Consider the following 25134-nt stretch of genomic DNA (forward strand, 5'->3'; position numbering starts at 1 on the left):
TATTGCCCAGTGGTAGTTGTTCTGGTAAAGAGAGGACTTTGGAGTCCAGCACCTTTCACCAGTGCCAAACACACTGACAAGTGCCAAACTCAGGGTAGAACAAACAGCCACCAACAGGTTTCAGACCTAGCTATGTGCCTGCCATGTGTTTCTCCCCAGTACCCAGCATAAGAGCATGTAGGCTACCAGTGGGTTCTCTGCCTGTCGGTCTCTCTCACTAACGCCCTTCCCCTCGTGCCGTTGCAGCGCCGGAGGTCCTGAGGAGCGCCGAGGGGGAGAGAGTGGCGAGAGAATGAAGAAGCCAAGCGCGCAGGAGAAGCATGAGGTGGCAGCAGTTTGAAGGGCTCCGGCTGATGGTCCCATGGGCATTGCCGCTATTGGTCCTGAGTCTGTGCTGCCGGGGGTTGGTAGCCGCCGCCGCTGCCGGCCCGGTGCCTGACCAGCATGCCGCCTCCTCCTCCCCCGGCCAGGCGCCGCTGGACTGGCTGCTCACCGACCGGGGACCATTTCACCGAGCTCAGGAATACACCGACTTCGCCGAGCGCTACCGGCAGGGTTTCACCACCAGGTACAGGATCTACAGGTGAGAGGGGGAGCTGGCGTTCCTTCCCTAGCGGGCTGTCTCTCTACAGGGGCGAGGTGAATGCGCTTGGAGAGGAGGGGAGAAAAGAGAGACAGGGGTGGGGCAGGCAAATATGACAAGCTAGCATGTGTATGCGCACGTGTGTGCATTGCTGCCCTCTAGTGGAATAGAACAGATCTGCTCGGATAGGAGTGCTGTTCACCTCTTAATTCCCATGTAAGCCCCCATGGGGTGACTCTTCCCCCATCGCCCTCCCATGAATTGGGTGACTGCAAACAGATCCTGGCAAATCCTCAGGAGCCACTGTCCCAACTCTGCTGCTCTGATGCGCATTTGTACATTACCACTGGGGATAACGCTAGAGCAGTGGTTCCCAAACTGGGGTTCGTGAACCCCTGGGGGTTCACGAAATGTTACAGGGGGTTCTCGTGGAAAAATTCCCTAATGGCGGACAGACTTGTCCCTAGGGACCCCAGGCAGCATGGGGCCAACAGCCCGGAGCCCCTAGACTTCCAAGAGCTAAGCAGATCAAAGCAAGCAGATCTATCACACTGGGGAGACTTCACCTCCTTTTCCATTTCTTATAAGGAGTCTTGAAGGTTGATATTTTTTGCTGTTTTTAAAATTAAATAGGCAGCTAGTATTGTTTTTAAAATTATTATGAAGAACAAGTTTAAGCTTTGTTGTAACATGCATTGTTTGCCTGGACTGCTCAAGACCTGAATTCTTGTGTAGGAGGAACTCTTTGAGTTGGCTTCTTAAATACCTTCATGTTGTTTCACATCCCATACTCCTTGATGAAACATAGGAGCCTTGTCTTATAACAGGCTTATTCAAAGTGATACAAGCTACGAAAGTGAGACCTTGGAAGAGTGTTGCCGTTTTCATAATGCAATAAAAATACTGTAATGATAAATAATAATTAATAATACATAGTGTGTAATAAGCATGTCACAAAAACAAATTTTATATTTCCAAGATTTGCCTTTTATAATTTATACTCAGGTAAAGGAGAAAATCCCTGGAAATATTCATTTTTAAGAGGGGGTTCACAAGACTTGACATTTTTGTGAAAGGGGTTCACAGGTTGTTAAAGTTTGGGAACCACTGCGCTAGAGGATCACCCAGTGTGAGCCAAACTCTGCCCTTCTCAATGACACACACGGCTGCAAGTGGTGTTTGGCCCTGGATTTGCAGTTTAAATAGAAAGGATCAAATTCATTAAAGCTAGGGCTGGATTAGGCCCAAGGAGTTTCCAAAGCAAATACACCCGACCCTTGCTAACCTCCCTGCTATACTCCACTGACCACCCTGGGGCTTCAGCCGACTGAGAGGTGGAGCTAGTTAACAAGGAAATATTGTCATACATAATTGAACCCCTTTTGTCTAAATAACTGAACGAAGCCTGTTTGGGGATGCTAGATCTCAGGGTGGGTTTTTAGGTATTGTCTTTGTTCATTTACTCATGGAGTCACTAACTCTGGCAAAGCCTGTCCCAGTCAGACATGAGCTTTTAAGCCAGGCTGTTCAGACCCAATGCTCCTCAGGACAGAGACTGGCTCACACTATGGGCTGGGCATGGCGAGGCCCTAATCTCAGTTGCAGTCTCTAGCCTCTCTTCTACTAGAAATAAATAATGCCAACAGGCCAGATTCTCAGATCTTCTGTCCTTGGGTGCCGCTCAGGGGATGCCAAGGGAGAAGAAACCGCCCTCCATGCTTTCTTGGGGATATCCCAAGTAGTGCAGAGGGCATGTCAATGTAAAGGTGGAAGGAAGCAGCAAGTGGAGTGACCAATATGCCTAGTCCTTTGGCAGTTTCCAGCTGCCATGTGGTCCCTATGGGGCCATAGCCAGCTGGTGCAGTTTGATGCTGCTCTAAACTGTTCTGAGTCCAAGGGCAGAGATTCAGGAAGCTGTAACTGGCCACAACTGGCTCCCAAAAGCTCTCCTCCTTCCCCTCTCCCCTGTACTCAGCATAATCTGGGCCAGCAAGTGCAAATCAGTGAGGCTTCAGTGTCATTCGCCTCACCAGCTGGCACAGAGCTGATCCCGGGCAGGAGCAAGATGAATTCTGATGGGTGCAGTAGCGAGCCAGGCCTTGGAATCCAGAGCAGGCAGCTCAGTGCACAAGCGGGTTGAACCAAAGCTAAATGTGATTGAGAAAGAAAAAAAAAAAAACCAGGCAGGCAAATAACCCCGTGATGCCATCAGACCTTACTGTGACTTCAGAGAGCACTGGAAAAGACGTGCTATTTATAGGCCATCCTGACTGCATATGTAGAGCAAACAGGGGACAGGTTCTTCATGGAGCTTATGGCAGAGGGGGGCCTGTGGCGCTGAGCCTTGCAGGAGCAAGTCAGGCAGCGTGATGGGCTTTGATAAAGGGCTGGATCATTTTATAGGCAGCAATAACAGTTATAGCTCCAATAACACCACTTTTCATGGCTCTAGCCTGGCCATCTGAGCATCTCTGAGTGCTTGGCCAGCTCCCAGAATGCAATCTTTCAACGCCCTTGTGCGCAGCAGGGAAAGGCTGTTAGCATGTCGTTCTCGCAGCGATGGGCCAGGGTGGGTGCTTGGCACAATGGCCTGCGTTGAGGGGCAACCTGGAGCTGTATTACCTCAGGGAGAGATTTGGCTTGGGAAAGTACAGCCCTTCCCCCAACTTGGGGTTTGAGCCTGGGACTTACAAAGCTAAAAGCATGAGAGGCTATAGTAGGGCCATTAGCCTCTGATGTGGAGCAGCCACTAGAGGGGGACATAGAGCCCCATTCGCTCCATGGGTTACACATGCACCCTCCCTGTACCATCTCTTAGAATGGTTTAGCATATTCCTCCTCTCCCCCCCCACAATCTGCCCAGCCAGCTGCAGTGATCAGTAAAGAGGGGAAATGGAGCCCTGGCTTCCCCCTTCCATGTCCCTGGGGGGTGGTAGGAGGGAGCACTCCTTCCACTGTCCTGAGCACAGGGGCTGTGATACTTCCTCACCCTTGCACGCTGGACACAACGCAGGGGAAAGATGGGTCCTTGCTCCAGTCTAGTCTTGGGTCAGCAATTAGGAAAAGGCTGCCCCATTCTGTCCAAGTGAAACCCAGGCGTCTCACAGGATTCCTCCAGGAGAGAAAGAAGAGACAAGGCATCTTCACCCTGTTGCCGCACACAAAGGGTTAATTTCTACACCCTTTCAGAAGAGCAGGTTCTGGAGAGAAGGCGAGTTGCAAAAACCATGATTGTCTGTGAGGCACAGAGAGAGTATCTGCTGGGGGCAGGGATGGGGGGAGAAAAGAAAAGAAAAGATGACTATTTGAAGGCAATCAGCATCTTGCTCTCAGCATTGGGAAAACTCCACTTTAATCTGCCACGGCTGTCACTGCAGTGCCAGAGCGCGTTTGGGTGACAGAAGTGGGGAAAGGAGCTGCTTGTTAGCACCAGTGTACAGAGGGCAGGGGACCCAGGGCTGGGTGGCTATTGGAGGGGACATTGCTCACTGGGAAAGCATGAGCACAAAACTATTAGGGAAGTGAAATCTGGGTGGTGTTTTGTGCACCTGTCCGGTCACCTGCTGGAAGCTCAGCTGGATTCCTCACTGGCACAGAGAATCCCTGACTTCCTCACACCAGGGGTGAAACGGACGTGGCCTGTACGTCACTTTTAGCCCTGCTTAAGTCCTCAGGCTTCAGTGGTGCCTAGGCTTTGTGCTGGTCTCCTGCATAGGGCGTCATGGATTTCACCCTTAAATAGCTCTTCTGAGGACCTATTTTCCTGCCTGGTTCAGCCATGGCCCGCCCCAGACATCTGGATTAAATGACAGGAGTGTTGGGAAGCACATGGGCTTGGGGATGATGGAACTGACTCCCCTTGCCCTGGCCCTCAGGTGGGCTGTGGTAAGTGGCGACCCAAAGTCATAACCCCAGGATCAATGTGGTGGCCTATGGGAAAGGATTCTGGCGGGTCTCCGTTCAGTTCTGAACCAGCAGGAGTCCATGTCACAAAGCCCAGGCGACCCTCACAATGGGAGCTAGCACAGAATCCATGGAGACCAATCTAATCTACCCCCTCCTCCCTAGAGGTATTGTACAGAGACTGGCTAGCGCTTCAAAGGTAAATTCCCTGAAGATTTCATCCACACTGAACATGCTCCAACCTGGGGCTGAGCAGGACTTTTGTTGCAACTGCAGCTCCAGGCTGCCACATGCCAGGCCTGGCCAGAATGGGCACTGGAACCGAGAGCAGGGATCTGGGCTCTCCTGTGCTCTCCATGACCTCCCTGCTCGGCCTAGCCCCACAGCGGAGGAAGCTGCCTGGTTTGAATACAGAGGAGACAAGCGGCGGACCTGAGGGAGTAGATTGGGACCAGGAGCCTTGGGAGGAGACTGGGACTAGAGGGGAGAGAAAGTGTGACTGGTAGTTGGGATGGGGGGGAAAGACTGGGAGTGGCTAGGCAAGGAAACTGGAGTGGGAGCCAGGAGAGACTGGAGCTGAGGAAGGAAATGAGGGAGAGACTGGGAACCAGTGAGTGTGAGGGGGAACTGAGATCAGATGATGAGCTGGGTCAGGGAGCCACTGGGGACAGGGGAGGTGGGCAGATTGGCAGGGGCTGACTGGAGGCTAAAGCCAGAGGAGAGATGACAGATTGGATTAAGAGTTGGGAGAGGTGAACTCGGACTGGCTGAGCAAGGAAACTAGGACTGGGATGAGAGGCCTGAGAGTGGAGACTGGGACTAGCGATGTGAGGCAAACTGAACTGGAATTAGGAGCCAGGAGTGGGGAAGAAACAGGACTGGGACAGAGACAGATTGGAGGGAACGGTGCAAAACGGTCAAGCTTGGGGCAGTGGGGAAACAGATGCAGAAGAGTCTGTGCCCACTAAAGCACACACTCGTCCAGAGCCTGGAATGGAACCCAAAATTCCTGAGCCATGTCATTCCTCCGCTGTCAGCAAAGAGCTGTGAAACCCACTGGCAAGTTGTCCCATCCCCCCCTTCTAGTGCTGGTCCAGAAAGAGGTTAATACTAATACTGCTATCCACCTACTACTACTACAGTTCCTCCATCAGCTCCAGTGGCAGAGATCTATGTGCGGGAGCGAAGGGTTCCAACCCTGCTGATTCCTAGATTCCAAGGCCAGAAAGGAACACTGGATCATCTAGTCTGACCTCCTGTGTAACACAGGCCAGAGAACGTCCCCAAAAACAATTCTGAGAGCAGAGCTTTTAGCAAAACACCCAAAGACCTAAAGATTTCCAGTGATGGAGCATCCACCATTACCCTTCAGAAGTTGTTTCAATGCTTAATTACCCTCACTATTAAAAATACACACATTTCCAGTCTGAATTTGTCTAGCTTCCGCTTCTTGTTATCCCTTTCTCTGCACAACTGAAGAGCCCATTAGCCAATATTTGTTCACCAGGCTGGTACTTATACACTGTGATCAAGTCATCCTTTAACCTTCTCTTTGTTAAGCTAAATAGATTGAGCTCTTTGAGTCTGTCACTGTAAGGCATGTTTTCTAATCCTCTAATCATTCTCATGGCTTTTCTCTGAATCCTCTCCGATTTATCAACATCCTTCTTGATTTGTGGACACTGGAACTGGACACAGGATTCCAGCAGTGGTCACACCAGTGCCAAATACGGGGTAAAATAACCTCGCTACTCCTACTTGTGATTCTGTTTATGCATCCAAAGATTGCATTAGCCCTTTTTGCAACAGCCTTGCACTGGGAGCTCATGTTCAGCTGATTATCTACCATAACCCCCAAATCTTTTTCAGAGTCTCTGCTTCCCAGGGCAGAGTGCCCCATCCTGTAAGTATGGCCTATGTTCTTTGTTCCTAGATGTACCCATTTACATTTAGCTGTGTCAAAACTCATATTGTTTGCTTGTGCCCTGCTTACCAAGTGATCCAGAGCACTCTGTGTCAGTGACCTGTCCCCTTCATTATTTACCACTCCCTCAATTTTTGGGTCATCTGCAAACTTTATCAATGATGATTTTATGTTTTCTTCCAAGTCATTGATAAAAATGTTGGGGCCAAGAACTGATCCCCAGAGGACCTCACTAGAAACACACCCGCTCGATGATGATTCAGTGTATACAGTTATATTTGAGATCTATCAGTTAGCCAGTTTTTAATCCATTCAAATTGTGCCATATTTATTTGGTCCCATTCTAGTTTTGTAATCAAAATGTTGTGTGGTATCAAGTCAAATGCCTTACAAAAGTCTAAGTATATTGCATCAACACTATTATCAACTGAATGTGTAATCCCATCAAAAAATATATCCAGATTCTTTTGACAGGATCTGTTTTCCACAAACCCATGTTGATTGGCATTAATTATATTACCCTCCTTTAGTTCTTAATTAATTGAGTCTCGTATTAGCCGCTCCATTATTTTATGCGGGCGTGATGTCAGACTGCAATGAATCATATGGGGTGTCAATATGATGCCACGTGACAGAATTTCTGTTTGTTCAGTTTGCTTTTTTAAAAACCCAGGAAATCACACACATTAAAAATGACATAGGTTGCAAAGTCAAGCACTCAAAAGTTAGGAAATTCCAGTATTGAGTTTGGTGTGTAATCTTAATTTGGCACCCTTGTGCATATGCACTATGATACCATTGTTAATTACAGGATCACATACAATTTTTTTCCACAAAACCCTTGCCTCATTTGGTATGTGGCATGGATCTGCTCTGGAGACTAATCAGGCTGTGTAGTGAAGGAGGCCGTTGCCTGTAGGACCTTGCCTCATTTGTTGCAGAATTGGGAATGGTGTAGTGAAGGAGACAGGGGATTGCAAGAAGAGAAAGAATGGTCTCATGGCTAAGGCAGTCAGATGCTGCCCTGGATAACTGAATTCTATCCCTTCCTCTGCCACAGAGATTCTGTGTGATGCTGGGCAAGTCACCTAAACCCAACTTTTCACAGAGGGCCACTAATTATGTATTCCTCATTTTCTTGTGTGCCCAAATTGAGATCCTGTGATCTGATTTGCAGAAGCACTGAGTATGCACCGCTGCAACTGAAGTCAATGGGAGCTGCGCTTTAAACACATAATGTACTATAAATTAATACTAAATTCTCTAAAAAACTGGGCCCTAGGTATCTATTAAATTAGTGATTATTTTTTACTTTAATCTCTGTGTGCTCCTAATCTGGAAAATGGAGATAATACTCCCTTATCTCACAGGGGTATTGTGACAATGAATTAATATTTGTGAAGCACTCCTATACTGTAGTGACAAGCACCACAGAGAAGCCCATTTAATTAATAATTCTATCTTCGGACAGGGTTGGAATAGTGTGCAGTAAATAAGGCCAGAGGCTACCCATTGAACAATGAGGAGAAAACAAAATATTGGCTAGCTGCTCCTTCAGTGAGGACTGTCCATCCTGTGCATTGAAGGAGACAGGACTCCAGGGGGAAAAAAATAGTATGTGATCACATAATTAAAGACTGTACCATACAGCATATGCACAAGGGGACCAAAATAAGGTGAGACAGGCAACCTTAATTCTAGCATTTCCTAACTTTTGAACAATTGACTTTGCAACCTTAATAATGTTCTTTTATTGGAGGTTTTTGTGGTGTAGTAATTATTTATATGCAACAGTCACAAACTAGGACCCCATTTTGTGGGCAAGGTATAATACAATGTATAATATTATACGTAGCATTTTACATGCATGTAAATATCACAGGCCCAGGGGCTTTTTTTTTTAAGTTATCCATTTTTCAGGACAACCCCAAATCCAAACATGTCCAAGTTTTCATTTTCCCCTTTATTTCTCTTTTTCTCTTCCCTTTTTAGTGGCAAAATGGAAAAGAGAGAAAGAGGGCAAAACACAGAAAACAAACCACCCCCGGTTCCCAAAAACTGGAGGAAAAAGTGAAAAATTTTGAAACCAAAATAACTTTTAATACAGATTTTCACAAAATATTCCGAAGAAATGAAAACCCTTTAGAACCTGTCAGAAGAAAAATTGTTTAGAACATTTTGAAAACACTCATGAAAAAAATCTTTCCCTTTTTTCAACCATCTCTTGCACTAGCCATGAATGAGCAGAACAGCCTGGGGAACTATTAATTGAAGGTCAGCTCTAGCTGGGGAGGCGTGTACTGGAAACAGTGAGAATTCCAGTTAAAGGGGGGGTGATGACACCAGTTGGGTTTGCTGATTAATAACACCCTAGCAGCCTCTAACCTCGGGAGGCTGTTCAGATAGGCACTGATGGGCTTTTTTCTCCCCTTTTGCTCACTGTCCTCTTCCTTCTCCCATCCACCCACCCACAATTAGATGCATCTGATGTTTCTAGCCAGCAGAAAACTTAGGGCTGGAATAGCAGGGGTCATGATGGAAGCACTTTGGCAGAGCTGCATGCGTGGGAATCTTGCACATTGCTTGCCTAACACTCTGCCTTCCTCTAATCAGTGCTGTCAGTTTCTCACTTTAATGAGCATCAGAATGCACCTAATTGTCTCTAAAAGACTATATGGGGTTTTTCTGTACAAAACCCTTACAGCCGGGGAGGTGGTTTTTGAAAGGCAGAGAAAAGCAGAGATTCTAGTACAAGGCCCTTTTTGACAACAAACAAAGCAGCTGCTGCCAGTGCTGTGATCAGCTTGTTGTTATGAATCCTGGTGCCTTCAGGGGATTGATTTTCACCACCACCACCCTGGCCTCCATGCTGCTGCTGTGGGACCCAGAGGTCTCTGGAGAAAATGCTGGTGACGAAGGTGAGACAGGAAGAAAGAACCCCACATGGATTAAGGCAACCATTGTCTCTCAGCTCCTCCGAGGCATGTAATCAGCTAGCAACCCTTTGGATTTGTTTTGATAGCACAACAGCAAAACTCAGGGTAAGCTAATCCACCTCCGCTTGACAGAGCCTTCTGCACTTGGATCTAAAGAGCCTCTCTGAGAAGGACCTGCATGGCATTGGGGATTCGCGCTGTTGTTTTCTGGGTGGAGCCTAGCGTTCAGATTTGCTGTTGGTCCCCTGTGAATCAAGTGTGGGGGAGGCTTGTGGGGCACATGCTAAGCTAGCACATGGCCACGAACTGGAATAGGCGGGAGTGCTGATTAAATCACATTGGGGAGCTGGAAGAGCAGGCACTGCTAAAGGTCAGGACTGAGGTGCCTTGGGGGAGCGGGGCAATGCTCGGGTTGGCACAGCCAGAGGTGAGGCAGGTCAGGGTGTCAGTGCTTTGGCAGTGTGTGGGCACAGGAAGAGCCAGGGACCTACTGTGGGACAGGACCTAGGGGCGTTGATGTATGGGGGCCCAGCACTGGAATGGGGGGGCTTTGCTGATGAGGACGGGACACTGACCATGTATGGGGTATAACAGGTTTGTCAGAATAAAGCATCTCTCCCTCCTAAGCCCTCACACATGCTGACATAGGAGCAAGACCTCAAGGCCAAAACTCAGCCCCTCTGACAGGTGCCCAGTCCATACCACTAACCATCCAACAAAGGCCAAGGCCTAGCCCACAGCCCCTGATGGCAGGAGTGTCTGCCCCTCCGACCCATTAGCCAGAGCAAAGGAGGCTTTGTCTGTGGTGAGGAAATGGGGCCAAGAGGTTTCTTCCCCCCCTCAGGTCAAAGCAGAGGGACGCTATTCCAGAGAGACATGTACCCCAGGCAAGGGACATAAGGCTTCTGCCGAGACATGGCCCCCACGCCTGTGGCTGGAAGAGGACGGATCTCAGACATAGTCAGAAGCAGGGGAGAGTGGGATAAATGGGGCCTAACGCCAAACACCAGCCCCTGCTCTTTCTCCCAGCTACCCATACGCAGACCCTTTGGTCTTCTTGCTTCAGCCCCTGGACAGACTCTTCTTCTCAGTCCTTCCCGGCCAGGGGTGATCTTCCTCTCCCACCCTCCCCTTCCTCGCTCCCCAGCACATCACCCCCCTGCATAGACTTCACCCCTCTCACTGACTCACCGTTCAGCTGGGCCCCTCAGAGGAGCTGGGCCCACAGCCCAAAGGTGGTGATGGGAAGGAACAAGTGACCGAAATGAACAAAAAGTGCCAAACCTGAGCCTCCATTCTCCCTCTGGAATAGCCTCTGGGCTGTCGGTGGTGATAATTTCTGAGCCAGGCCGATTGTGAAGAGCGCAGGCACGCTTGGCTGCTCAGGGCTTTGCAGTCTCACAGCGGCAACTTCAAGCGCTTGTCTGCTCTCCGACATGGCTGTTGCGCTGCCCATTTAACCTAATAAAAACCCACACGGGGTGCCATCACTGGAGCGATGGCAGATACTCCGGCTGGCCGCTCACCCCAGCCCCTCCTCCATCTCTTCCAATCACCTTTAATTAAATCGGCTGAAAGCCACAGCCTGATTTTAATTAGAGCAAAATTGCAAAGATTAGAATGAAATTGGCCAATCATTGTTTACAGGGCCATTGTTTGGGAACACAGCGGGCTGGTAAATTGCCTCTATGCCGGGCTTGCAGTGAGTGCAGACGGTGCCAGGGATGTGGGAGTCCTGCTAAACGGGGCTTGGCATGTACCATATGGCACATTTTCCAGGCTGCAGATGTTGAGATATTACTTACCAAATTACCCAATGCCAGCACATGCTGCCAACCTCCTTCCCCCGGTGGTGCCCCTCAATACAGCAAGGGGGTGCAATCCTTGGCAAAGCATGGGTATAAACCCCTGTGCACTAGCAGGGCTTGTGACAGGGTAACAGCTGAGTAGGAAGGATGATCTAGGGGATAGGGCACTGAGCTGGGACCCAGGAGATCTGGAGTCAATTCCTAGCTCAGCCATAGACTGCCTGCTTGACTTTGGGCAAGTTACTTGGTGTTTCTCAGTGCTTCAGTTCTTCCTTTGTAAAACAGGGATAATACGTCCCTTCCTGCCAGAGGTGCTGGGAGGGTAAAGGAGGGTGCTATGTGCCAAGAAAGGTTATGAGTTTGAATTCCATTGTTTACACTCTAGTTTCCTTTCCTGTCCCCCTCCATTCCCAGAATTCCCACCTCCAGGAGGTGGCATAGCTGAGCATACTCCCACGCTGTGTGGGAAAGCATCAGATCGGGCCTTCCCTTCCACCCCGTTCCTGCAACAGCCCTGTCTGGGGATAGCAGCAAAGTTGGCAGTCTCACATTGCTTGGAGAGCCCCAGGCGGTGGGGCCGTGGACCCCTGCTGGCTTGTGCCCTACTCCCATTCATAAGCCGATCCAGACAGGTCAGTGGGAGTTTTGCCTGCAGTTTCAATAGGAGCAGCGTCAGGCACTGATTTTATAGCGCTGTTTCTGGTAGAGATAACACTGTATTTACAGGGTAATAACATTTTAAACCTCAGACCCCTTAGCTCAGGCATGCCCAGAGAACGGCCGTGTCCTATAGTCCATTGTTCAGTATCTTAGACGTGGAGGGGCAGAGTGCCGGGGAAAATGATTTTAACAGGCCAGAGCCCCAGACTTCTGAATCCTTTTTATTTAGTCAGTCTCCATGTACAATTATATTTACATGTAAGTATATTAGCATACCGGGGACTGAGTCTCCTCTCACCTACAGCTGTGTAAATCAGGACAATGAAGTCAAGGGTGTAAACCAGAGAAAAATCAGGCCCAGGATGTTGCATGTGGCATAAGATCTGTTCCTATAACTGAATGGTTCTATAGCATTTATAAATAGTTCAGACCATTTATGATTAATTTATTACTATTGCACATAGCATTAATACATACTGGCTTGCTATTATAACAAATGGCTCTGGGATTACCTACGTTTGTTTATAACTTTAATTTTTAACTGATATAATTAGCAAGCAATGTGGTCTAGTTGGTAGACCTGGGTTCTATTTCCTGGCTGTGCCATTGACCTGCTGAGTGCCTTTGGGCAAAACACTTCATCTATTTCCCCTCCCACCCCTTGTCTATTTAGACTGCAAGATCTAAGGTGCAGGCACTCTCTCGCCATGTGTGTACAGTGCACAGCATACTGGGGCTCTGATCTCATGCTACCATAATACTGAGCATCATGTGCCTTTCTTTGGGGCTAATACAAAACCATCAGGAGTCTTTTCATTGATTTCAGTGGGCTTTAGCTCACGCTCTCTGAAAACATCTGCAGGGTGGGAACTGCACGAGGAGAACACTGTGATCAGCTACTAGTTTGTCTTGTGGGTGGAATCCATTAGCCAGCAGTCCACACCTGTCTATCACCGGAGAGGCAAGGGGGAAGCAAGCAGCATAGCTGTGTGCATGCATTTTTCATTTCTGAACTTCGGCAAATGTTCCTACAGATTAGATGCAGCCCTCTGGTGAGGTGTCAGTGGACCAAGCCTGAAGTTTTGGCATCTCTGCCTTAGCTCTGAGTACTGGTCTGTATATCTTACCTTGGAAACATTTCCAGTGCCATGCCCACCAGGAATAGCTGATACACACAGCTGCATAGCAGAGCAAAGATTTCAGCCGCAGAATTCCCGGATGGGATCACTGTGCTGTCAGCCGAGTCCACATAGCACTTTTAGCCTGGCCACACTACCTACAAACTTGCGCACCATTGGCTGAGGCTGGTAGTAAGCATTCTCACATGCATCCACCCATCAACCCTTTGAGACTGGGGTTATGTCCCCCTAAGCATTCACTGGGCTGTGGTGTGGGGAAATGCCTGTGATAGCCTACGGGTTAATCCATTTAGATCAAAGGGTGGTAAAAGCAGGGAGGGATAGCTCAGTGGTTTGAGCATTGGCCTGCTAAACCCAGGGTTGAGAGTTCAATCCTTGAGGGGGCCACTTGGGGATCTGGGGCAAAATCAGTATTTGGTCCTGCTAGTGAAGTCAGGGGGCTGGACTCAATGACCTTTCAAGGTCCCTTCCAGTTCTAGGAGATGGGATATCTCCATTTATTATTATAATGCTTCCTGCAAATCGTCAGGATTGGCCTTTTTACCAATGGATTCGCTGGTTCGAATTTGGCTCATATGTGAAATGAGTTTGGATGCCTCAGCAGCAGGGGATGGGTAGATTCATAAACTGGAAAGCCAGAAGGGATCATTGTGATCATCTGGTCCAAGCTTCTGCATCACCCAGGCCAGTGAACATCACCCAGTGATCCCCACTTCAGGTCCTTAATGTGTGGTGGAACTAGTGCATATCCTATAGGAGGCCATCCATGCAGTCTCATGCTAAAGCTGCAGAATGATGGAGCATCCCTTGGGAAGCTTTACCTGTGGTTCATCATCATCATCATCACTGTGCCTTACTCCCAGGCTGACTTTGTTTCATTTCAACTTCTTGCCTTGGTCTTTGGAATAGCAGCTGTGCATGCAGCCTCCATCCATTCTCTCTCACCCCCATCTCCTTTGAACTGAGCTGGAATTGTTTCCATTCTGGTCTCTCCTCTCGGCTGCCAGAGCAGAGTTATTGATCATACGAGGGGCGCGTTGGAGGGAGCTAGACCTGTTAGATATAGTCTGTTACCGCCAGTTATGAGAGAGACTGGCTAAATCCCTAATCTATTCAGTTCTCTGTGGGCGTACTTAACCAGCTGATATTGCAATATCCCTAGCCCAGTTCCCTCCAAATGAGATGTTTCCAGCACACATGTGGGACTTGTCGTATATACATGGATTTGTATTGTGCTGCATGCCGGCAGGGGCTCATGTACTCCACAACAAAGGCAGCCAGCACGCCTGCAGGACAGAGCATAGAGGGAGCCGGGCTTTACCTGGCTCCACGTACGAAGGGAAAGCAACTGAGATGATGTGAGGTGGTAGCTGAAGGAGAGAGAGGCTGGCCTTGTGGTTACAGCCCTGGGCTGGAATACAGGAGATTTGGGTCCAATTCCCTGCTCTACCACTGACTCCCTTTGTGACCCTGGGTTCTGTGCCTCAGTTCCCCATCTGTACAGCATGTAACAGGGTGGCACCCCACCTCCGAGGAGCACCCTCTGGCTAGGTGTGTCTGCACCTCTGTCAGTCTGTGGTGACCCCTCCAGCCAAGTCTCACACCGTGTATATGGAACACAACTCAGAGCCCTTCTGGGGTAGCAGTGCAACAAAGTCTTTCAGCGCTCCTGACCCTGGTAGGGAGCCGTACCCGCAGGGCCTCCTCCGTGGAGGCTCTTCTGCTCTGGTCTGTTCTGGCCCCAGCTGGGCCTCTTAACAGTTCAGATCCCCTTCTGGAGTTTATCACTGTACAATTGTAGGTCACTTCCCCAGTGGCCTATGGGGGGGAACTTGGGCCCGCCCACTACTCCGGGTCCCCACCCAGGGACCCTAAGAATCACAGCCACATGCCACCATGTCCCTTTAACAACCACTTTCAGTTCCCGGGCCACTTTCCTGCAGCCCCAGCCTTCACCAAAGCTTTACCTTACCTCAGGGCTCTTTTGTGTTCAGGCCCAACAGCCAGCCAGCAGCTCTTTCTGGCTCCCCCAGTCCCTGCCCACACTGAGCTGTCCGTGGTGCTGCAGTTCTCTTTGGCCAGCCAGGAGCACCATCTGCACCCCCCTGGCTGTAAGCAGCAACTGAGTTGGGGCTGCGCTGCAGCTCCTTTTATACTAGCTTGCAACCCTGTGAATGGCTAGCCCCTTGCAGCCTTCCTGATTGGCTATATCCCACACAGCCTATCTGTGCAGCTTGGAGGACTCCTTTACTATACTTTCCTGGGACGGTTATGGGAGGACCCTAGTCCTGCCTGTCACAAGTGGGGATGAGAATCCTGTCTGGTCTATTAGAGCGTGAGCTCTTGTGGGCAGAGCCTGTCTCACTAGGTGCCTGTTACAGTGCCTGGCACAATAGGCCCTGATCTTGCTTGGGTCTCCTTGGAACTACCTTCACCCACCACTAATGGAAGGCGGTACAATGACCAGTACATACTACAGGCTTTGTGACTGCGATGGGGGTTTATGTTCTCTCCCATTTCCCCCTCCTCCCCTCCCTCTCACCTGGATACTGGAGTTCATGGCTGCTTTTCCTTGGCCTCTTTCTCCAGAGAGTTTGCCCGCTGGAAGGTGAATAACTTAGCCTTGGAAAGGAAAGATTTCTTCAGCTTACCGCTGCCCTTGGCCCCCGAATTCATCCGGAACATCCGCCTCCTGGGACGAAGGCCCAGCCTGCAACAGATTACGGAAAACCTGATTAAAAAATATGGCACGCATTTCCTGCTCTCCGCCACTCTGGGAGGTAAGTGCCCCCTGTGCCAAAGTTATGCTCCTGGGGCCAGATCCTCAGCTGGTGCAAATTAGCATTGATGTCAGTGATGCTAACTCCATTTCCACCAGCTGAGGATCTGGCCCATGCAAAATGGCCTTTTCCTTTCCTGCCTTACTTATGTAGCAGCATCGAGATGTAAGCATGGTCTGCCCAGTTCTGGGGACACTGCTTGCTCATGGAACCGCTGCTGCTGGCTCAGCAGCGGAAGTGACGACCAGCCAAGATCTTCCAAAGTGGCTAGTGATTTTGGGGTCCCAACCCGAGAACCCTGAAAAGAGACTCTTTTTCGGAGGGTGGATGTGCTGCACTTCCTGGGAAGCAGGCCCCTTTCCGGCATCTCAAGTTGGGTCCCTCAAACCACTAGTGACTTTGGAAAATTTTGGCTGCTGTTGCTTTGGTGGGGCCCATAAAAACAGCAACTAGTGTTTGGCAAGGAGAGCAGCAGAGAGAGGGGGTGGGTTTTAAAAGAGACGCATGGGTGTTTTCGATGTCTGGGAGCAGCTCGGAGCAACGGGGTACAAGCAGCAACAGAACAAGTCCTAAATACAAGGGCTCCAATAAGCATGGGGACTCTTTACTGAGTGACCATGGGGCTGGGAGCAGACAGACATTTCCACTTAGCCGAGGCTAACACCTACAGCTGGTCTCAGCACTCCCAGCCTGCAGAGGGCCAGGCAAGGCGCGCTCCATCTCTGAATGGAGCAGGAGAGTCTCCTATGACTCAACCGCAGTCCTCTGGCCAAGCGTCACTGGGTCCCCCAAAGGAATGCCCCGATGCTTCGCAAGCCTCAAGCACTGGGTTGCTTGGCATTGGGGGCAAGGCCTGGAGCATGACTCAGGGCTCTGACGGGGACGTGAGAGACGCAGGAGAGATGGAGGGAAGAAGTGGAATGGGTTGTATTTGTGTGCTAGCCTCTCGTGTTCTGTCCTGCAAATGGACCACTGTGCGAGGGCCAAGGCAGTAAAAGATAAGACGCAATGGCCCTTTAATAAGAGAGGCTGGTTCTATAAATCCACCCACAGGGACGTGTCCCCAGGCAGAGGAAGGGACGATGTAATGGAGAGATGGCCTCCAATGGTGCGCTCCCGCCTGCCCGTCAGAACCAGTTGGGATTCCTGGAAGTCTCTGCATGATTGAGCCTCCTAGTTGGGCACTGGCGAGTTGGCCAGGGAGTGGCAATGTCTCAGAGCCGGCTCAGGATGGCCACCGAGCAGCAGGGGCTGTGACACTGCTTGGGCGATCCGGGGCTCAGTCTCCAGGGTCTGATTAGAGTGGCTGGAAATCAGAGGGGCTGCAGGCTGACGTCCCCCACTGGGCCAACTCGCACGCCTGCGAAAGGCCTTGTGGGGCAGACCTACCCAGCAGCCCATCCTTCAGGCTTGTATTGCTGTGAGGGATGGCCAGCCTGGAGGGGCGGCAGGGAGGCGGGCTCTGGCTCCGTTCCTGCCCATGGATGACTGATGGTGAAGCAGAGTTGAGCATCCCTGGAGCACACTGACCGGCTCACGTGCCTGTGCAGGAGAAGAGTCCCTGACCATTTTCGTGGACAAGCGCAAGCTGAGCCGGAAGGCGGAAGCGGTCGGGACGGGAGGGGGCGGGAACAGCTCCACTGTCTCCTTGGAGACTCTGCACCAGCTGGCTGCCTCGTACTTCATTGACCGGGAAAGCACTCTGCGCAGGCTCCACCACATCCAGATAGCCACAGCCGCCATCAAGGTAATACCGCCGCTGAGCGCGGAGCAGGAGGCCCCAGGACGATGGGGGTGGGGGTGACAGCAAGGGGGACCCTGCCTATCCAGATGGGGATGGGGGCTTAGCACCTCTGGCATTAGCTTTCCAAAGTAAAGCAAAGGTGAAAGGGGTACAGAGCTCATTCCAGGAGAGATGGCCTTGCAAGTACTTACTCTGCGTATTACAGTAGCCGCTAGACACAACAGATGCTGCACAAACACATTGGAAGGAACCATCTCTGTCCCTACGAACTTACAATCAAAGTATATAAGGCAGATAAAGGGTGAGAGGGGAAACTGAGGCACAGGGTGGGATGTGACATGCCTAAGGTCACCCAGCTGGTCAGTGGCAGAGCCAGGAAGAGATCCCATGTCTCCAGACTCCCACTGCACTGCCCTAGGCACTGAGCCATTGTCACAGGGTGGCCCTTCCTCACATGCCCCTCCTGTGGTATGCTGCGGCATGATATGTGCTCCTGACTCAGTTTCCCCTCGGTCCAGCCATAAAGAGAGACAGTCTGTCTCACTGTCCAGTTCAGAGACTCACCTCTAGGCATAACTTAGTCATGTACACATACAATAGTGCATAAAACTCTCATGGTAAAACAGTTCTCCCAGTTCCCACAGGAACACTCATCTAGATACAGGGATTTCTCCAGTCCTCTCTCTGGGGACAACGCTTCCAGGTCACCCACCCATGAGTCCCCCAGCACTCCTTTCCGCCCTTGTTCCAGAGCCCCTCTCTCCCAGCCAGCCACCTGAGAGCCACCAGTCCCCTGACTCTTCTACCCTGAACACAGCTCAGCCCTTTTCAGCCTCCCTGCATTGGCTCTCCAGCTCAGAAAGGGCAGCAGGCTAACCCCTCCACTGGCCTCCTAGCATTTCCTCCCTATTCCCAGGGAAGACCCACATCATTTTCTCCTCTTTGCAACTTCCCTGTCTCTCCCAGGCAGCTCTCACCTGCTACCGCCTGACGCTCTCTTTATACGGGTCCAGCTGCTTTCTTTTAATCCCCGTTGGGCAGCTGCTAATCAGTCACAGGTGCACTGGACTCTCTTCCCTCCCATAGGGCACAGTCATGCTGTGACTGCCACTCCCTCACAAGGCATTGCCCTCTGGCTGAGAAAACTTGGGTTCGGTGGCTGCTTCTGCTACAGAACGTGTGTGACTTCGAGCAAGTTGCTTCTGTTCCCCTCTGTGATGCAGAGCCAGTAACGCACTTCCTTGGTCTGGCCTGTAAGGGGTTGTCTATGGCTGTCTCTTGCTCTGTGTTTGTACAGCGCCTGGCACAATATACACCTCTACCCTGATATAATGCGACCCGATATAACACGAATTTGAATATAATGCGGTAAAGCAGTGCCCCGGGGGGGCGGGGCGGGGCTGCGCACTCTGGCGGATCAAAGCAAGTTCGATATAATGCGGTTTCACCTATAACGCGGTAAAATTTTTTGGCTCCCGATAACAGCATTATATCGAGGTAGAGGTGTACATAAATAATAATCAAATATCTGGGCAGGGGAGTCTTTACCGGACCCTCCAAACGATGTGTCTTGTTCTGACCATCTCTACCCCTTAGCAAGCTGATGTCTTGCTTTCACCTTGTTCCCTCTGTTGAGGTCCATACTGGCTCCTGTGGCTTAGCCCCTGGGTATCTTATATGACTGAGAACAATCCATCAGGAAACAAAACACCAGCCTTTCATCGTAAGAGCCAGCAATGAAATCCACCGCTCTGTATCCCAGCCGTCTGATCCAAATGCCTACCATTAAACTGCCCCACCTGGTGGCCGTTCGCGGCACGGACCAACACGGCATTCTTATGCTGCGGTCTGCAGCCGGTGTTCTGTCATCAGAGTGGGGGGCTCAGGGAAACGGCTGGTGTCCAGACTCACAGGGAGACATTGGCCAGAGGGTGTGAAAAGCTCCCCTCCACCGCTCTGCTGGTGCACCTCAGCCCTGACCTACAGCCCACTACTGGTCCAGTGCTGGGCCTCCACACCCTGCTCCGTTGTGGGTAGAGAAGCCAAGTCAATCTCCTCGTGTGGTTGGAGACTGGGCTGAGAGGCTCCATTGTAAACCCTTCCTGAGCTCTGATCTTCATGCCGTAGGCGGGGGGAGCTCGCTGTGGAAGGGGGAGGGGCAGAAATGGTGAGTGGTCGAAGGAGTAATACAGTGGTCCGGTTCATATGAAATAGAAGGAACATGGGAAGAGGCCAGAAGGGCGGTGAGGTCCCCTTGCGAAATCCCGTCCCATGTGGTCTCAGGCGGCAGCTGACCTTGGAAAGCAAATGTAAGTCAGAGGCCGCAGGGCCGTCCTTGCTGAGGAGGGCTGAGGAGTTGCTGCTCTCGCGCTGGCATTGCTCTGCTACATCTGTGCCTTTCCTCTGAAAGGGTCATGCGGGTCCCAGCCTGGAGCTGCTGTGTACAGATCAGGCAAAGCGCTCATTGTGGTGGGCTATATAGGAGAGGGCTCAGCCTCCATCCTGGTCTGTTTCTCTGAAAATGGGAGGCCAACTATGCACCTCCTCCTTCCCCTCCACGTAGAACCCAACGTAAGTGTATTTCCTCTCGCTCACTGGCTGCTGACAGCATGACCCAGAGGATGCGGCATGAACTGGGGAATCAGGAGATCTGCTTACTAGTCCGGGCTGTGGCTCTGAGTTACTTGGGGCAAATCTCTATGCTCTGAATTCCTTCTGTAAAACAGCTGTGCTTTGAGATCTCTGGACAGGCTGGTCTCATCTGGGCCTTTGGGGATCGCCTTGTGACTGTCGGATCTGCCCTCCTCTGCTCTTTGAAGCCCTCTGTGTTCATCTGATTGAGCTGAGTGGATCTAACGTGATCGATGAGCATAGAGCAGGTGTGCCACATACAGTCAGGGGACAGGAAGGGAATCTCCTGGTCCCTGTTCTCCCCACCCCCACCCCGATGCTGCACTTGGGATGCAAACTGTGGCTGGTTGAAGCCCAGTCCCGCCCTGGGCTCTCCTCCCGCAGCCTGGCAATTATAAGCCCATCTCTGGCAGCCAGCGTCCCCGCTGGGAGGGGAAAAGGAGCCTGAGCGAGGTTAGCGCCTTCCTGTTAGTTATGGGAAATTGGCCACGCTAACGAAGCCGAGCTGCATCAGGCTGGAGGCAGAGCTGCTCTCTGTCAACAGGCCAATTAGCACGCAATTATTTCCCCTTTCTCCCAGCGCTGCCGGGCCGCCTGTCTCTCGCGCTGCCGCAGACGCCCTCGCTCGGGACTGCTCTGCTGGCCTGGCTGGCTCCTTGTTGGCAGCAAGGACGGCCCTGCGGCCTCTGACCTACATTTGCTTTCCAAGGTCACCCCGCCTGAGACCACCTGGGCTGGGATTTCGCAAGGGGACCTCATCACCCTTCTGGCCTCTTCCCATGTTCCTTCTATTTCATATGAACCGGACCACTATATTGCGCCTTCACTGCTCACCATTTCTGCCCCCTCCTGCTCCTTCTATAGCCCTGCCTGGCCTCCAGGAGCTGAGAACAGAGCTTGGACTATTAGTGCCGAGTTGGCTAATGCCTGATGGGGCCACCACCAGCAGACGCCGCCCGGCCATTGCTGGGGGTGGGCTCTGGAATGTAATAGGTACTTTTCCTTCCCTAACTACTCATCTGGTGTGCCAGGCTTCCTGGGCTGGGAATTGGGCAGCATCCAGCTTCTGCCTGGCAATGCAGCAGGGCAAATCCCCTCACACGTGCAATGACTTCAGCAAGGGGACGAGAGTTCTCCGTGGCCCCAGGACTGACACAGCCGGGGGTGCTGAGAGTCAGGCCTGCGGTGCCCGGGTAGAAGGGCACAGAGCCCAGCACTGGCATAGGAAGGAGTGCAGGTCAGAGCTCTGAACGTTTTCAGCTGCAGGCTCAGACCCTAACTGCTGAGGTGTGATGCCAGGTCCCGCCTCACTCGCTCTCTTACTACCCCCTGTTCTCGCAGGTAACCGAAACCCGGACGGGCCCTCTCGGCTGCAGTAACTACGATAACTTGGATTCGGTCAGCTCGGTTCTCGTCCAGAGCCCTGAGAACAAAGTACAGCTACTAGGTGAGGACGGCAGCCTTCCTCCTTTCATCCCCCATGCCCAGCAAGGGCCAGACCAGCCACTACAGCGGTCATCAAGGGAGGGAGAGGCCAGTGGGAGAGAGGAGGGATACTGAACCAAGGATGGGTAGGGCCCCAAGTAGAGGGAGAGGGAGAGTGTACAGGAGTTAGGTCAAAAAAGGGCCCCATTTACCCAGAATGTCCCGATGTTGGGGGGCATGCCCCATGTCATAGGTGATCCCAGTAGGTTAGGTCATGTCTTCATTGCACGCTGACTCCTATCAGGGCCCAAGCATGCACTGCCCCACTAGTCCCAGCTGGGCCCTGGGCCCCTATAAGGTTGGATGGGAAGGTGCTTTGGAGGATGGGGAAGAGAACTGCAAAGTGGGGGTGGCTGGGGGTGGGGGAACACCAGGAGGCCAGCCCTGGAGAAGGAACGACCCTGCCCCGGCTGCCAGAACCCTCCTGCGTGATGCCTCCTGCCCCCAGCCTGGGGCAATGTGAAGCAGGATGGTTTGGTTTGACATGTGGAGATATTTAAATGCGTCACCACTGTGGGGAGAAAAGCAACAGGAGGCGGGGTGAGAAGAAGTGGGGCAGAGGAAGGAAAAGGGGGAGGGCGGTGGGCTTGGCCGATGTAGGGCATGAATGGGATTGCCAAGTGCCTTTGTGTCCCTGCCCCCCCCCCCATCCCCACAGCCTGCACGGTGCACACTGAGCTAGGCAGAGCCATGCGGTAGGAATGCAGCTCATCCCTTGGATGGCTTAACTGAACTGGACTCCGGTTAAGGCAGTATTGTCTGTTATTATCAAATCAGTAACCCACAGAGGGGAGTGCTTATTGCAGAGGCACACAGTCTCAGCTACCTGGGGAGCGACACAACACAGCTTGAGAAGGGCAAAGGACCTGGCCGTTCCGTACCACTCCTGCAGTATCCACAGCCCTCTCCCTGCCCTTTGTCTAGCGAGTGCCCCCAGACTGCACATTCGGAGAATTCACCCACTTCCCTCCTGTGACGGGTTGTTGAGACAGGAGTCTCACCGCCCGCCACAGTGACCCGACTGGGGATTGAATGGCCCAGGGCGAAGGGGTGGGGAGGGGGGACAGCAGTCCAGGGAGGCATGAGGAACTGTCAGTAATCATTAACGCGGGCAGGCAAGTCACTAGCAATTCAGTGGCTGTAAGCAGGATAGAAGGGGGAGCGTTTGAGGTGATTTTTTAAAGGAAAAGGCTGGGGTGGGAGGGCCTGGACTGACAGCTGGGGTGGCAGCAAGTGATCTGTACAGGGTCCCCAGCTCGGCTGGCAGCAGTGAGTGGACCCAGCGAGGATGCCCGTAGCTGGTGCAGTGACAGCAACTATCCAGCCCAAATGTTTGTGGGCTTGAACTTGCAGCCGTGCTGAGTGTGGAACAGCTACTACAGGGTTGCTCAGCCTGTGGGTCAGGACCCAAAACTGGGTCACCAGCATTTTTCAAAGGATTGAATGGCAGCTCCTGTGGCTCCTGTCCCACAGGGCTGGCTGGGCTCGCCTCCCTGCTCCAGGCACTGCAACCTCTGGGGTCCCAGCGTCATGCAGGTTTGGTCCAGCTGCCATGACGACGGGAGTCCGGGTAGACCGGATTTCAGTGAGTGGCACTGCAACCCCATGAGCCAGGTCACAGCTCCACTCACACTAATTTGGTCCAGTCATGAGGGCAGGGACTAACCTGAGTGGCGCAGCAAGCCAAGCCCAGCCAGCCCCACAGCACAGGAGCTGCAGGATCCGCCACTGTGGGATGAGTGACCCCGGCGGAGGAGCCAGCCCTGGATGTTTGGCTGGACCTGATCCAAATTACTGCAGATTCTTTGGGTCTGCAAAGCTAGGCGAGGGGTCTCCCAAGAAGAGGCTTCCAGGTGAGATGTCTGGCACTTCCAGGGTCAGTCCCGGTCAGAACCCATAAACAAAGAACCCATGTAGAGAGCTGGGGACGGGACCCGGGAAAAAGTGAATTCAGCTTTTCCAACTCTCCCAAAGGTTGAGGGACAGGGCTGAGTTTGGGGATGAAGGTGCCAGTCATTGCTCGGTTCAACCATCTCTGTCTCTGAAATGCCAGGACAGACCCTGACCCCTGAGAGTCCCAGCCTGTTCCGCATGTTTAAAATGAGCATCTGCACTTTTGTAGCTTCTCTGAACTGAGTCTCTGCAGCTGTAGAAATCCATCCCTTCCTAGACCAGAGCTTCCATCCTGATGGTTATTGGGCAAATTGGGGAGAGGTCCTCAAGTCCCAGATCACATCATGTCTGATGCTCCAGGTCCAGAACCTCCACGCATGTAAACTGGTGTAGCTCCATTGCGGTTGATGTAGCTACATCAATATTGCAGACTGGGCCAGAGTCAGCCCTGGTATCAATGGATGTGGCTCCACTGCCGTTTGTAATGCTGAATTTGGCCCAGATCCCTGCAGATGGGGAAACACCGAGCGCTGAGTGCTGGGGTACGTGTGGGGTGTCTGCTTGTCTCACCTTTCCTGGGACTCTCCCTTTGTGCAGGGCTGCAGGTGCTGCTGCCCGACTACCTGCGGGAATGCTTTGTGGCGGCCGCGCTCAGCTACATCACCTGCAGTTCGGAGGGAGAGCTCATCTGCCGGAAGAATGACTGCTGGTGCCAATGTGGGCCTGGCTTCCCGGATTGCAATTGCCCTGAAGCCGACATCCAGGCAATGGAAGACAGTCTGCTGCAGATCCAGGATGCCTGGGAGAATCACAATAGACAGTTTGAGGAGTCAGGTGAGGCCAGGAATGTGTGAGCTCACTGAGACCCACTCCTCTTACTGATACTGCCGTGCTGGAATAGACCAGTGACCCTGCTAGTCTGCTGTCCTAGCTCTGACAGTGCCAGATACTTCCCAGTAGTATTAACTAAGCTATTAGCCAAGATGGTCAGGGATGCAACCCCATGCTCTGGGTGTCCCTAAACCTCCAATTTGCAGAAGCTGGGACTGGACAACGGGGGATGGATCACTCAATAATTGCACTGTTCTGTTCATTCCCTCTGAAGCATCTGGTACCAGCCACTGTTGGAAGACAGGATACTGGGCTAGATTGGTCTGACCTATTATGGCCGTTTTTATGTGGGAAGGTTTACTCCATTATGCAATAATTTACCCTCTATGTGCAGATTTCTTCCTGACCCAGATTGTAATCAGTTTACACCTGAAAATGTAGACCCTCAATGTTTATCCCAGCCAGTCTCACTGCAATGTTTTTTTCATTATAAAATGTTCTTTAAAAATGACCACTATTTGCCTCAATGATATCCAGTGGCAGTGAGTTCCACAGGTTCATCATATGTAGACTTAAAAAAAAAAACCATAATTGCTTTTTAGGGTGTCCCCTTGTTCTTTTGTTATTATGGAATGGGGTAAACAACAGCAGCTGGGATCACAGCCACATCTGTCCCCTTGTCAATTTTAAACCTGAATTCAGTATTGTTAATGCTTCGGAGGCAGTGTGGCTAGTGGAAAGGGCCTGGACTGGGAATCAGAACTGCCCAGAGGGACAGGGAAAAGATGCATGAAGTGGGATTTTGGAAGCAAAGGGG

General features: G+C 51.6%; 1 protein-coding gene across 1 annotated transcript in view; it reads left to right on the forward strand.

Annotated features, from left to right (window-relative positions):
- The first annotated feature begins 320 nt into the window (after nt 1-320).
- Nucleotides 321-25134, forward strand: part of LOC113407550 (BMP/retinoic acid-inducible neural-specific protein 2-like) — a 29117-nt gene continuing 4303 nt past the window's right edge. The window contains exons 1-5 of the mRNA XM_026656183.1: nt 321-583; nt 15543-15733; nt 17284-17480; nt 21450-21555; nt 24084-24320. Coding sequence (XP_026511968.1) covers nt 321-583; nt 15543-15733; nt 17284-17480; nt 21450-21555; nt 24084-24320 — 994 coding nt within the window. The remainder of the gene's footprint in view (nt 584-15542; nt 15734-17283; nt 17481-21449; nt 21556-24083; nt 24321-25134) is intronic.

This window comes from Terrapene carolina, unplaced genomic scaffold (genome assembly GCF_002925995.2).
Source record: "Terrapene carolina triunguis isolate 2854851 unplaced genomic scaffold, T_m_triunguis-2.0 Scaffold212, whole genome shotgun sequence".
NCBI lineage: Eukaryota > Metazoa > Chordata > Testudines > Emydidae > Terrapene > Terrapene triunguis.